This window comes from Bos mutus, chromosome 20, assembly GCF_027580195.1.
Source record: "Bos mutus isolate GX-2022 chromosome 20, NWIPB_WYAK_1.1, whole genome shotgun sequence".
Taxonomy (NCBI): domain Eukaryota; kingdom Metazoa; phylum Chordata; class Mammalia; order Artiodactyla; family Bovidae; genus Bos; species Bos mutus.
In genome coordinates, this window is record NC_091636.1 from 41,392,772 (window position 1) to 41,408,384 (window position 15,613).

The 15,613-nt window shown below is 42.1% G+C and overlaps 1 protein-coding gene across 1 annotated transcript in view; it reads right to left on the reverse strand.

Annotated features, from left to right (window-relative positions):
• The window catches only part of PDZD2 (PDZ domain containing 2), a 412,595-nt gene that overhangs the window by 25,223 nt on the left and 371,759 nt on the right, over positions 1–15,613 (reverse strand). The window contains 8 exon segments of the mRNA XM_070357681.1: positions 1,807–2,609; positions 3,864–4,014; positions 5,206–5,240; positions 6,707–6,788; positions 11,745–11,877; positions 13,505–13,622; positions 14,412–14,634; positions 14,779–14,852. Coding sequence (XP_070213782.1) covers positions 1,807–2,609; positions 3,864–4,014; positions 5,206–5,240; positions 6,707–6,788; positions 11,745–11,877; positions 13,505–13,622; positions 14,412–14,634; positions 14,779–14,852 — 1,619 coding nt within the window.

A 15,613-nucleotide genomic window follows, 5' to 3' on the forward strand; every position in this document is an offset into this window, starting at 1 on the left:
GAATTGGTGATGGACAGGGAGGCCTGGCGTGCTGCAGTTCATGGGGTTGCAAAGAGTCGGGCACAACTGAACTGAACTGAGTTATTCAAAATTTGTAATACCCTTAAAAGGAAGAGGTTTACTCATTAGCTGAACATGACATTTTAAAATACATTTCCTAGTTGGAGGTAATAACAATTTTTAGAGGAGAAAAAAGGTGTATATAAGGTTAAAAACAAACCCTTCTGCTGAGATTAGCTTTTATGACTTTGTATGTTCTGCTTCTCTTTACATGTATTATATGTTTTACAAATCACTTGAAAACACATCTTTATAAATACAGGCATAAAAATTGCACTTCACAGATACTGCATGTTTGACAGGTTGATGGTCTGTGACAACCCTGCACTGAGTGGGTATGTTGGTGCCATTTTTCCAACAGCATTTGTTCACTTCCATCATATTTTGGTATTTCTCACAATATCTTACATTTTTTCATTGTTACATTTGTTATGGTGATCTGTGATGTTACTGTTGCAAAAAGATATATAATTCAACTAAGGCTCAGATAGCTAACACTTTTTAATAATAAAATATTTTTGAATTAAGGTATGTACATTATTTTTAGAGACATAATGCTATTGCACAATTAATAGACTCCAGTATCATGTAAACGTAACTTTTATATGCACTGGGAAGCCAAACACTTGACTGACGTTATTGCGACATCAGCTTGATTGCAGTGGTCTGGAACCGAACCTGCATTATCTCAGAGGCATGCCTGGACAGCCTTATAAGGCATCTCAGATTCTCCGCTCTGAGTAAAAGTATTTATGTTGAAGAGACTAAATAATGTTTGTTTCTCTTACCCTCTCCTTGCTAAAGTGGAGGTATACTAAATTTTTTTTTTTTTAAATGTGCAATTTGATATTCTGGTCCATTCTAACATACTGGTAAACAAGTAGAAACATAAACAATATTAACTTGCATTTACTGTGGTACATTATATGTTTTTCAGTGAATGCATGCCCATTACTTCATGTGATACAACAAGGGTAGGAGTAGCTGTAATTATACATCATCACCATGGGAAGTCTGAAAAAATAAGGATCAAGCAGAACCTTGACCGCCAGACATAACCACTGTTAACCTGTATTTGACGGTCACCCTGACTGTGTGAAATGATCAGGGAAGAGAGCAACATCCCTATTTTACAGTCCAGACAACTGTGGTTCAGAAAGATCAGTAACTTGGCAAGTTACTGCCTAAGTGACCACCGACTAGTCAGTGGAGAAGCTGGTCCCAGACCCAGGGGTTTCCTGCATCTGCCCGGCACTGCCTTTCCATCATCAACCACAGGCCCCGTGTATGGGAAGAGAGGGATTACATCTTTCGGCCACATGATCTCATGACTCAACACTTAGGCACCTCCCCCCACCAATCTGGTGATATATTACTAGGCTCCCAGGCAGTTAGTGTGTTGAAATGAATGACTGTATTGAAAGATGATTCTCCAATCATTATCCTTTATTTCAGGCAGATTACCTTATGCTTTAGAGCAGCGGTCCCCAACTTTTTTGGCACCGGGGACCAGTTCTGTGGAAGATAATTTTTCCACAGACTAGCGTGGAGGGTGGGTGTGGTTTCAGGATGATTCCAAAGGATGACATTTATTGTGCACTTTATTGCTATTATTATTATTACATTAGCTCCACCTCAGATCATCAGGCATTAGATCCTGGAGGTTGGGGACCCCTGCTTTATAGCATGCTCCATACTCATTCATACAAGACTCACTGGATCTCAAGTAACTAAGAAATCAGTTACCTTCTCCATAGTTCCTCCTGGCCGATAACCAGTCACGGTCACTTGGATGGAACTATCCTGGACTTTCAAGTCCGCACCGCATGGGTCACTGGCTCCATCGGTCAGCTGTGCTGATTCTGCGCTGCTAGGCCTGCCCTCAGCCTCAGGCCTCTTGCGGTGTGGGCTGACCCTGGCCACGGGCTTGTGCCTGGACCCCAGGCTGTCATTTTGCTGGAGGGAACTGGGGCTGTCTGTGCTCGCTGGACCCTGGGTGCCTGTCCCGGCTCTGCACTCCAGTTTGGGCGAGCTCCTCGATCCTGACAGTTCCTTCCTCCCCGAGCAGCCAGGGCTACCCTTGGGGGCCTCCGATGGGACCAGCAGGCTGGCTGCATGGGAAAGGGGGTCCCGCACGCCTCCTGGGAGGCTCTCCTGGAAGTCCAGCGAGCTGCCGAGGAGAGGCACTGAGGAGGCCTTGCTGACCAGTGTTTTCTTGGGGTGTTCCTCTCGGTTGATACCTGTGACCTTGGAAGAGGCTGTTGAAACATGTGTAGAGTTGTCCTCTGTCAGCGGCCTGCTGGGACCTGAGAGGGTCCCTGGGAGGGAAATACAGTCGCCTTCGCCATCAAACTCTTCCTCGTCGCTGGCATCGTCATCAGAGCAGCCCACCCTCCTCTGGCGGAGGAGGGGGTTCCGGAGGACCTCTGGGCTCCCGGGAAGACTGGCTTGCCTGGCAATTGTCACCTGCTTGTGGAAGAGCCCGGAGGCCCGTTGGCTTCCAAGAGACACAAGGCTGTTGGCCCTGGCTTTTCCTGGCTCCTTGTGAGCTGCTGGGGTTGGGAGAAGAAAAGTCAAGTGCAATAGCTTTCCATCTGGTATGGTCTTTTAATCTAACCCCCCCTTCTTTATACACGAGCATTTCCACGTTCACAGATGCCAGGTACACCTTCTGGCCACTGGTCACTAGGCATAAACGACACAGTTTCTTGGGATCTGCTTACAGTGAGAGCCAACTTTCTCCTCTCCTCTGCCTACTGTTTTTTCTTTTTTTTTAAACTTAACCTCTGGATTGTTCAACTTACACATGTGTGCTGCCTAGAGACAGAAATGTGTAACTTGTCAACATCCATGATATCTAACACGTTACTGGGTTCAACCTAAACGCTGCTCCAAATACTCCCCGGGGGAGGATGCCCCGGGATCAACGAGTCCTGCACACCTGGGCCTTCTTATCACCTGAAGTCCTTCCTTCATAGGCAGGAGGGAGGCGGGCTTGATTAATGGGCGCGTGAGCTCCGAGAGAGTGGTGAGCTGAAGCCTGAGACTACACATAATTTATAAACTCCAACCTGGGAAGGGAAGGAAGGCGTGGGAGCTCTGCAAACTCTTCGCATCTCGTTAAATGTAGTGAAAAATTACACGTGCTTCCGCCTTAGAGCGTTTCTATCAGAGCCTGGAGGAAGCACGTGGGCTGCTCCAAACGAGCTAGACAGGTTCTTGTCTGAGACAGGGGATTTTCTTATTCAGACATTAGAAATGAGCAAAAGGAAACCACACTGGTGGGAGTGAGGAGTCAGTGCAGTTCATATCAGGTCATTATTTCAGATTATACTGAGAAAATAATCAATGAGGTCTTTTTTTTTAAAAAAGTAAAACCCATATGATAACAAATCTGTCTCATACGTTCTAAATCATTCACTCACTGCCTTCTAAAAAGAGTTAAGTTTAGGGTCTAGTGAAGAATTTGGTTAGGATTCCCCTAAAACATAAGACCATCAGGTTATCAGCCACGATTCGATGCCACAAATTCCAAGACTACGCTGTGTAAATAGCATCTCAAGGTGGGGGCAGTTTAGCTTTCCAACTTGGGGTACAGACCGTGCACCCAGCCTGTTGACTGTAGAAGTGGGGAGGCCGGTCACTAGGAGTGCACTGAGTTTTCCAAGATCAAACTCTGCCTTTAGTCAGGGTAGAAAGGTGGCTCCTACTCAACCATGGGTGTGGTCTCCAGTCCTCTTTCCGTACCCCAGCACCGTGACGTGTAAACCAACGCATCATGGAGTCAGAGAGTCAGGGCTTACGGGAGGTGCTGGGGGGCTCCACGGAGCTGCTGCTGCCGCCGCTCCCTGGAGGGTCTTCATCTTCGGAGCCGGCCACCATGAAGTCGGACAGCGGGCCTGGGGCGTCGTTAGCGAAGTACTGGGAGAGTTCAGATTCAGAAATCAGGGAGTCCTGTTGAAGAAGGCAGTGCTAGATGAGGAAGATGTGCCAGAGTGGATTATTTTAAATAGTAATTGTGTCCCATCTTCCCGAAAGCACTTTGTTCTCATCTGCGGTCACTCAAAACAGCTGTGATAGTAAACGCCCACCTCCATTTACTTTAGGATCACTAAATTAAACACTGAATGAATTAAAAGGCAATTGCTGCCAGACAATGTTTTTAAGAAATACGTTTTTGGCTGCGATCAGAAAAACCACAGCAGCAATGCATCAACCATCCCAGGAAGAAGACCGGGGGAAGAGATAGGAGGAGGAATGGAATTCCAAGCCACTGGTTCAGCCTACCGATGAAACAACAGAACAGGCGAGTTTGACTCTTGTTCTCTGATCCACTGAGTTTTTGGAACAGCCAGCTAAGAAAGATTCCTTAAAGTTGCAGATGCCCTCCCCAAACTGACCCAGGCCCCTTTTATTAAAAAAAACAGGGGGCGGGGAGCAGTTATTTTTCAAACTGTAGCTCAGTTCTTTTATTTTGTTGTTTTGTTCTTTTCCTGAATGAATATTTAATAAAAGAAACTCACATTTATATACTTGTTCTCAAATGGACATTTTTGCTGTTTGCTGTGTAAAATGGCCAAGATGACTCATGGGCAGAAATACAGATTGGACCCTATGGTTTGATTTATGGGCTCCAAAACAAAGGTCTGTCTAGTCAAAGCTCTGGTTTTTCCAGTAGTCATGTATGGATGTGAGAGCTGGACTATAAAGAAAGCTGACTGCCAAAGAATTGATGCTTTTGAACTGTAGTGTTGGAGAAGACTCTTGAGAGTCCCTTGGACAGCAAGGAGATCCAACCAGTCCATCCTAAAGGAAATCCATCCTGAATATTCATTGGAAGGACTGATGCTGAAGCTTAAACTCCAATACTCTGGCCACCTGATGCAAAGAACTGACTCATTTGAAAAGACTCTGATGCTGGGAAAGATTGAAGGTGGGAGGAGAAGGGGACGACAGAGGATGAGATGGTTGGATGGCATCACCGACTCAATGGACATGAGTTTGAGTAGGCTCCAGGAATTGGTGATGGACAGGGAAACCTGGCATGCTGCAGTCTATGGGGCTGCAAAGAGTTGGACACAACTGAGCGACTGAACTGAACTGAACCAGTAAAGCAAGGCAGCAAAGTGCCTTTTCTTGACTCACCTTTTTTGCAAAAGAAGGACTCTTCAAGGGGGTACCTGTTGGGGGAAAAATTTACCATACTGTAAAAAAAATGAAGCTCAAATCCTTACAAATAGGCTCACCTTCTTAACAGGAAAAGAAGGAGCCAGACATATTAAACAAAACCCTCTCTGCTCAATAGGCACGGAAGGGCCACGTGTGTGGGAATGGACATGCATGTAGTCTATTGGGTACCCGTCCCACCTCCCAAGATTCTTCTCAAGCTTCAAGCCCCCATATGCTACTGACTCCATGGTGATCCTATTAATAGTTGGAAGTAACTTCCTCTGCATTTCAGAAGAACTTTATACTGCCCATATACCAATTTCCATATGCATACTATAATTTAATTACAAGTGGATGCCTGTTCTCTTCTTCCTTGACTATTTACCTATCACTGATCAGGCCCTGCAGGGCTTAGCACTAGGATCTAGGAAGTGTTCAGTGATATTTGATAAATGGATTGAAGGATGAATGAAGAAAGGAACAGCACTCAAAAAACTCATGAAAGAAAGAGGGAGAGGGCTGAATATCTGTCTTAGTTTTTAGTTGAAGGACAAAAAGACTCAGCATGGAGATTTTAAATTATATTCCATGAGCAAAAAGATTTTGAGTTTAAGGATCATAGCTTAGTAAAATCTTTTATAAATGACTGAGTGAATATATTAGGATTATGAGAGGACAGCCTTCAGGCACTTCAGGAGAATGAGTGAGTTGAATAAAGAGTCCATTATGGCTGTGCCCACTTTCAATATATTAATTATGGATGCAAATAATTAGGGTACTTCTTGGTTGCCAAAAAACCGCATGCCTTCCTTTTCCTTTGACAACCAGTAACTCGTGTCTGTTTCCTCCCGACATTAGTCTTAATATCAGTAACATCTCGAGTTCAGATACATCAGCAGAGTCCCTTGAGATTCCCACTGTACAGGAAACATTACTTTTCCAACTTGGTGCAAAGTTTCATGTTTTAAATTCATGTGAAATTCTTACTAGGGCAATCCTCCTATGACTGAACTTTCCACTTGAGGAGGAGGAAAATCATGATTTTTGCAGCCTGTTACATTTCAGTTGAAACTTTGAATTTGTATAAAGAAATCCCAGGTTTTTGGCTGGATTGTACCCCGTGCCTACAGAAACAACTGGTAATTTGGTAGCATTTCATTTCTACTTGGAATGAAGTAGAATTCATGTTCTACTTAACATGAATTGTACATAAACACCTGAAATGCTAACTCATTTTTGCAAATTATCTTAAAGCAGTAGAAAAAGCGTGCATGGCTGGAACTTTAATACAGCACGTTAAATAACTGTAGAAATCAAAAGCAGCCGCTAAGGGAAAGCATGGAATCTCTTTGACAGCTACTTCTGCCAAGCCCAGTAATTACCAAGACTCCAATAATAGTGCGCAGGGGAGTGCCCCCGGGGGGAACGTAACCAGAGACTCTTCTGAATGTTGAATGAAGATGTGCAGTTACAGTACCTAAGCCAGGAGAGGAACTGGCCTCTTTGCTCTCCTGATAAGTGCTGCGTGCTATCACTTCATCCATTTCCTGCTCGGAAACCTGATTGTCAGCAGAAAGCACAAATTAGACGGTTTTATTTATTTATTTTTCCCCAATAAAAGTAGCTAGGACCAGAGTCAGAGGCTGGAGCTCAGATAAAGAGAAAAATTGCAAGACCAAAGACTATGACCACCCTCTGAAGCAATAAACCAGGGCATATGAGTAGTTATTATATCCATTAACAGCTGGGTTAATGGACTGCTTCAAACACTGGATTCAAAACCAGACCTTCTGTTGATACCCAAGCTCATGAAGCAAAGCATTCATCGCTGGTTACCAACAACATGGCTGACTTGTGTCTCTCTCCAAAACACTCACTTCTCATTCTTTTTTTCCCTAAACTTAAACAATTTCAAACTTACATAAAATTTGCAAGAATAGCACCAGGATAGTATACTCTTCAACTATACTCACTTTAAAAAAAAAAAAAAGTTCCACATTCACACTCATACTTTATCTTCTCCACACACACACAACTTTTTACTAAACCATTTGGGAGTTAGTTTCAGACATCATGACCCTTCACCTGTAAATAATTTAGTAAGTATCTCCTGAAAACAAGGACATTCTCTTAAATAATCTTGGTACTATTATCAAGTTCAGCAAATTTAACATTGATAAAAATGATGGTCAAATATACATTTCACATCCCTAGGACTAGTCTTCAGAAACGCTACTCAAAGTGTGTCTTGAGGCTGGAAATAATTCACAGAAAGTTTGATGCCAGGCTGGGATGAGATAAGGGTTTTCCCTGAGAATGCAAATCAATACTCAGCTGCTTTCATCAACGTCTCGCGAGGTTTAAATGTCAAATGAAGTAAATAGCGTGCACAGTGATGTGACCGATTTATATTCCAGAGCAAGCTCCTTATCTGCGATGGGCCTTAGCGGCCCGTCACCAACTTCTCTGCCTAGTATGCTTTAGAGAAAAGGGTTTTTTGGGGGAGGGGTGTATCTGACAACCCAGAATTCAAAATCCTGTACTCATGTCTATTTATTCTCCTTTATATGTCTATTTATAATCCAAAATAATTCTAAGCCTTTGTCTTTCATGATATTGATAATTTGAAAGACACTAGTCCAATCCAAACCCTCAGTTACGAGTTGTCCAATAGTTTCTTCATGCTTAGATTTAGGTGATGCCTTTGGGGGCAGAAAAACTACAGAATTATAAAAACTGTTTCTTTTTCGGTACATCACAGGATCAGTGTATTTCATAACTGATGACAACTCTGACCACTTGTTTAGGGTTTCACCAGATTTCTCCACAGGACTTGTTGTGTTGTTGCCATTAATGAGTAATCTGGCAGGAGACAGTTTGAGACTGTTTTATCCTGCTTCCCAATATATTTCCACTCAATGGTTTTAGCATCATTCATATTCTTGCTGAATCAGTTATTATAATGAAGTTTTCAAAAATAGTGAATTTATAATTCTCTTTTCCTTTATATTTTTTGGTGGCATGGTAAACTCATGGATTCCTCCATGCCCCCCTCCCACTCCACCAACAGTTGTTATCCATAACTGTAATTATTCATGGGAAGATTTTTATTTTTAAAATTTTTCTTAATTTTTTTTTTTTTGACCGTGCCACATGGCATGCGGGATCTTAGTTCCCCAACCAGGGATTGAACCCTATACCTTCTGCAGTGGAAGCGGAAGCACGGAGTCTTAACCAACGGACCACCAGGCAAGTCCTTCATGGGAAGGGTTTTCAAAAGCCTGATACATGAGGAACTATGAGATATTTTAAGAGCAACTACAGGACTTGTATAGTTTATTTTTTTTAAGGTAAGAATATTTTAAATGTAGGACAGTAATTCTGTGTATTAAAATATCATTCAGAATAAATAATATTTGGATAAGCACAGCCATCTGCCTTAAGAAGTAAATGAACAGTTCTCTACAGGATTCAGCATTACACTTTAACCTAACACATCAACCATCGTCACATCAGGGACTTTGTGTAATAGTTTCTAATAGTCTTCACAGGAAATAAAACATGTACAAACATGCATGCAGACAAAATGCATACTCCCACACATACCTTCATAAACCAAAGAGTAATTCTGTATAAATGAGCCATTAAAAATGGCTGCAGACTTTTCTTGACATTAGACTCTGAATATTTGCAATTATTTTTGAGTGGGAGAAAAATGGTTGGGGTTTAAAACAAGTGAAAGATTTCCTGGATAACTCTAATCATGCTGAAAGCCCCAGTATCAATTAATAATGGACCTCTATTACTTTCTTCTACTTAACATCAGCTAGAATCTGCCACACGAGCAGGTCCAAGTCTTAGCTTGTCTAAACCTGGAGGGTTTGAATATCCCAATTGGGCGGCCACTGCTTCAGTCACTATGAGAAACAGAAGAGAAGAAAATCCTTGTGGTATTTCTCTTGGAACAGCATGAAAACTGAGGAAGAGCATACATAGAGTATCAAAATGTGCCACTGGCACGAGATGTTGGGATAAGTGGTATAAAAATACATTAAACGTAAAATGGAATCTTGACCGAAAGGAAAATATAGTATGATGTTACAACTAAGAACACTATGTTTACCTAGGAGGAAACATGAAATCCAGCCAAACAAATACCGAAATTTGGTTCCTTGAACGTATCTCCAGCACCATCCTGACGACCATTCTACCATGGCTAGAAACATGAGTCAACCCGTGTGTTCCACAGAATCATAGACCACCAGAAGACCAGGATTGTTTTGCTTTGCACTGGAATGCCATTTCGATGTTTGATTGTATTGGCAAATTAGGCAGATGCTTTGGGGTAAGATTAGGCTGACCAACAAATCACGACCTGTGTGAGGTTGGAATGGATTTTGAAGTCAGAGATGCCTTGAAGCCAATAACTGCAAACCATAGAGAACTTAATTTTCTCTAATGTTGCCGAGGGATGGGCTGGATCAGCAGCCATAGCTTGTTGGACTGCTTCCTAAGGTTAGAGGAGTGTGGCCACGAGGGTGGTGGAATCCAAGGGAGAACCCTGGAGGGAGGAGTTGAGACTGTGAGTCAAAGCAGGGTTAAAAGTGTCCCAGAGAGAGCTCGGGGGACAGCAGGGGGACAGAGTAGAGCAGATTCCGAGGGAAAGGCAGGATTACAGAACAGAAAGGAGAAACACCGGCAATGACAAGGAGAAAAAACAGGAAAAGGTGGAAGCAGGACTTGATTTTCTAGAAATGATATTTATTCAAGTAGCTTTTATGTAAGACATTTTTAAGAATGCTTGTAGGAGTTTCCTGGGTGCTCTAGTGGTTGGGACCTCACCTTCTGGTGTTGGGGAGAGGGTGTGTGTGTAGGTTCGACCTCTGGTCGGGGTGCTAAGATTCCACACGCCTCTGGGCCGAAAAAACAGAAGCAATATTGTAACTACTTCAATAAGACTTAAAAAAAAAAATGCTTGAAGACAAGAGAAAACACCCTGGGGAGTGGGGGTGGGGGAAGTAGCGGGGCTGAGTCTGAATCAGCAATAAAGGTCCAAGGAGCTTGACTGACATCTCTATCCCGAATCAAGGCACAGAGTCACACCTTTGCAGTGGTTATTTGTATACGGGAAACTGGACGGCCAGGGCTTCCCACGTGGTGCTAGCGGTAAAGGACCTGCTGCCAATGCAAGAGATGTAAGAGACATGGGTTCCATCCCTGGGTTGGGACAATCCCCTGAAGGAGGGCACAGCAACCCACTCCAGTATTCTTGCCTGGAGAATCTCATGGACAGAGGAGTCCAGCGGGCTACAGTCCATGGGATTGCAAAGAGTCAGACATGACTGAAGTGACTTAGCATGCACAGCATGCAACTGGACGAATAACGAACACTGCTGAGACAGTGAAAATGACCCCATAAAGTTACTGCACTGAAGAAATCTCAGATGTGCCACATGGGAGAACCTGCCAGGTCTCCTGGTACAAACTTCTTACTTGTAAACTAGCATAAGAGTCCATCCAGTATAGCAGTCTGGGGCCATTCAGGATGTAATCAAATAACTCTACAAATAATACAAAGTGGACAGTAGCCACATGTCAGGCATTGGAAGACTTAATGGTCTAAATGAGCATTCTGAGTTGTTGAAAGGTCAGATTTGGGAGGGGGGAGAAAAAAAGATTACCATGTTGGAGACAAGCTGATTTTAAGAGTTTTACCTGGAGTACTCAAAACCAACCAAAAACAGCTCTCAAAATGGGTTGTGTTGAACTTGCTAAAGTATCCTGTGGTTAGCTTAAAAAATTAAAACCAATCGTCTAAGTAGAAGAGATACAACCAAGTAAATAGCATGCATGCATGCTAAGTCACTTTAGTCATGTCCAACTCTGCAACCCCATAGACTGTAGCCCACCAGGCTCCTCTGTCCTTGGGATTTCCAGGGCAAGAATACTGGAGTGGGTTGCCATTACCTTCTCCAGAGTAAACAGCAGAGGCCCCCCACACAGGGGCTATGATTATCTGCAAGTCAGTGTGGCGAAACAGTGTGAGACTGATGCTGGAAGAAACTTAGTGGGCTCTTAAGCATTAATCACACAAGTATTTTGCTCAGGTCAAGGATGGCCTGGACAGAGCATCAACTTCAATGCTTTCTGATTTTCTGGATGCAGAAACCTGAAAAGGCTAAGTATCTCACCAAAGATTGAACAGCCAATGGGGGTTACTCAGAACCCTACCTTCCATACTTAGCACTCCCACCTTCCACTAACTTTAAGTTCACCAATAATATTGTCAACATTTTCTAATAAAATGTTCTGAGTGTGAAGATGAAGTCCAGATCAATAATTCATTTCCCAAGTGTTAACAGTTACCTTGGTCACTGGGTGGCCACAGGCTGATTCCCATCCCCAGCTGGGTGAACGGTCTCATCAAAGAGTCTGCATGGTCATAGAACACGTGTGCCATTGCTACTGGACAAACAGCTGCCTTCCCAGACTTAGGACAGTGTGGGATACCTCACCTTTGGATTAGGGTGCCGGCCGATGACCAGGCGAACGGGTCCTGGGGGGCATTTGCTCAAGATGGAGTGGACTTTGCTTAAAGCAGCATGGCGGACGTTGACGGAGTTCACTTCCAGGATTTGATCTCCGCGGCTAGGGAGGACAACATGATCAACTCTCTGCAGTAACAGTTAGTTTTTCACAAGACTTCCTTCTGGGAGTGGTTTACATAATATGAAATCTTTTCTGAATACTTTTAAGGAGCAAATGATATCCTCGCATCTTTGCATACGTATAAAAAAGCAAAACCCTCATAAACACATTAGGTTTTAAACTGACGAAGACCATTATGGGTATCTACCTGTATTTTCAGAAGTAGTAAAGTTAAAATTGATAATAAGGACAACAATGAAGGTTACTATTACTCAAACACATATTGCAGGCCAAGTACTATAAAAAGAAATTTATGTAACAATGCTTTGACTAGGTATTATTATTCCCATTATGTAGGTAAGACCATGGGCTCGGAGAGGTCACCCAGATGCCACACACTGCTGAACTCAGGTTTGCCTACCTTTGCTCATCAAGTGACAGTCCCTCAACCACCACCAGTTGCTTTTCCCCTACCATATTGAAATGATTATTGTAATATAATTTAAGAAGGAAATATCTGAAGCTCAAAGGTTACCCAATAATTTGTAAAAACGTTTCAGATTTGAACAAATGAGAAATTGGGGACAAGATGCCCATTTTGACTTGAAATTATAGGGAGAGAACTCAGTATGAGAAAACAAAGAGTCTTTATGTGGGGTTTGAAGAATGGTCATTTGGCAGGCTCCAGACATATGGAACCATTCAAGAAAGAAACATCATCTTGGGATGTCATTAAAGGATTTTTTTCCTTGGGTTCTAAAAGTATATTTTCTTTAATGTACTTTGGATGATTTGCTAAATTTTTTTCAATATGGAAATTCACTCTGATGATTAACTAAAAACATAATATAATCTATTAACAGGGCCTCAAAATGGCAACCTCAAGGAATGTCATTTTGATAATTCCTCAACTGCTCAAGGACCTGAAAACTTAGAGGAGAGAAAGATGATACTGTTTGCACAGAGTGCTTCATGAAATACGTGTACATTCTTGTGAAGTTTAGGTGGGCACAGACCCACTGCAATTACTATATAATAGAACACTGAAACTTCTCTTGTATAAACAGAATACCCAAGCTACAACTCAGCTAGCTGAACTGAGAAATCAGACACGCAGTGATTTCAGACAGTAACCATCTAGACATCACGTCTCAAAAAGGAATGAAACAACAGGAAAGGTTCAGGAGATTGTACTTAATAATAAAGGCCTCCTGTTCAAGGGCATGATCTTAGGACTCTCTTGTATCCAGTGATTCTGAGCCATTTTGAATAGTTCCCAGCAGCTTATATGAATTCTATATAAATGTGTATGAAAGAGAAAGAAAATATTTGGATAATTATAGGTATCTACATAGACTTGGATTGTGTCAAGTTTCTGAAACTGAACTTCTGAGTCCAAATAGAACAGAACTGGTAGGGAAAGCCAAGATCTGGAATTCTTGAACCAAATTTCATTTATCTTTTTCATCTTTGGAGATGCTTTTGATTGTAATTCTAGCTACATGACCGCAAAATAATATAAACATTTAGAATTTCACAAGGGAATGTAACAGGGCAGGTATCTTATGTATGTATTCACATATTCACAAATCCACCAGAACTCTAAACTCTCAGGTTTACAACCAACCTCAGATTGCTCTCCATCTTGGCCACTGATCCTGGGGCAAGGCTGTGGATGTAGATGCCAGGAGGGCTGTTTTCTAGGGCCAGGCAGCAGGCACCGATGCCTAAGCCAACTCTGGGCTCTGTGGGAGGCATCATTGAAAGAAAACAAAATCAAAAGAAAGAAAGAAAAGGAGTATCAGTAATTTGAATCTGCATTAATGTATACTTTGACCAACAACCACCTATTTTTAGACCAGACTTAGGATATACATTTTACTTTTCTTTGTCAATTTGAGCCATATTCTTTTAATGAAATGAGTCTATGGCAGAACCAGGGGCTAACTATGGACTGTGAATTATTTGATGGTCCATTCTCTTCTTAGTCTGAAGGGTCTCCTTGAATCTGTTTTTGGAAACAGGCAGAGTCCCAGTAACATTTTCTATTCTGGATATACAACTTCAGGCTTTCTTTTGCCTCCCATTGATTTCTAGGTTGTTCAGTTGCTCATCATATTTCTACCACTGGAGGCAAAGATTAAAAGCAGTAAGATTTGGTGTTACCCAGGATTTTTAGTTACTGGTGTTAGCTATATTCTTAACTATATTCTTTCTCCTTGAAAATGTTATATTGGCCCTAGAATTCAGCTAGTGAGTGATGTTTTTAACATGAGTCTCTGACACACAGTGATTCATCCAGAGAGAGCTTTAAAAAACTGAGCTACGGGGAACTTTTCTTCACTTTAGTGAAGTGACTGAGATCTCTCCTTTTGATCCTACTGCCCATTTAGAGAACGCCATATGTTGTTGGTAGCAGAATGTTCCAAAGAAGCAATTCATAGAAAAAGACATATAAAAAAAAATGAACCCAAGAACAGATTACAAATTATGATTTGAGAGAATGTAACGAAATGAGGACAAGCTGGTATCACCTTTGTTGAGGGTTACTTCCATGACGATTCTGTCCTTGGGCCCGGGGGCCTTCCGACCCAGGGACGAACTGCCTTCATCACTGCCCCCTGCTGAGGTTCCCCCGCTGGCATTGAAGTTTGGGGAGCTTGATCTGCTCATGTGTGTGGGTGTGGAGCAGGGCGTGAGACTCGGGCTCAGTAACTTGGTGCGTACCGTTAAGACAAACAATCCACTCCGGATTTGCTGAGAAAACAGGAAGAAGGGCTAAAACATTCAGGTTGTCCTTTTATCAAATGATGGGAGAAAAAAAAATCACCAAACCCAAACCAGAATGAAATAAAGAAAAACAAAGATTATGATAAAGGAGGTCAGTAAGAATGTCCTTACCTTAAAGGTATGAATGGCTTCTTGAAATGTCAAGCCCTTGATTGGTATTCCATTTACATCTAGGATTTCATCCCCTAGTGAGCAAATTTGGGAATTACATTAACATCAAGCTTTAGTTTACTGGAATCTAACTGCTTGGTCAGTATTAAATAAAATACCATAAAATCCCTGATTTACAACTCTTTAAGATGAATTTTATTGTTCCAATCTACTCTCATTAGCTTAGCTCCAAGGAATGTTACAAAATGGTTCAATAAATGACATTGTATGTTATTCTGCGGTAATTCTCTATTTTCACCTTTAATTAAAACAACTGTGGGAAGCATCAAGATCTTACTCTCTTGCCACTACCAAGTCTGATAATACATGCTCTACATTTAGAAATCAAACTACAAAGACTGAATTCCTACCCTTTTCTTACAGTCTTTGGTTCACAACTTACACCCACTGGTGGTGAAGCACAAACACCCATAACACGTGCGAAGCCAAGCCTGTATTTTCAGAAAGACATGGTGTGTGAAAAGCGGCTTCAGTGACAGAGACAAGGAAACACATGAGATATTCTTTAGGAATGGCGGCCTCACATCTACGTGCAGCCCCACAGTCTAGATGCTTGGTTTTAATGGTGTTCAAGGTTCTGTCAGTAAGCTGGCAAGTTAGTATACACTTCGATCTAGGAGACTGCTGTAGACTAATACCAAATTTCTTTCTCTCTCTTGCTCTCATTCTCGTTCTCTCTCAAACTATCCTGAACTCATCTTCAACTCCAAGAAGGCACAGTCAGGTCATTTTTCAAGTTGTTGATAGTGTCTGCTGGGAACATAATAGAGCTCGG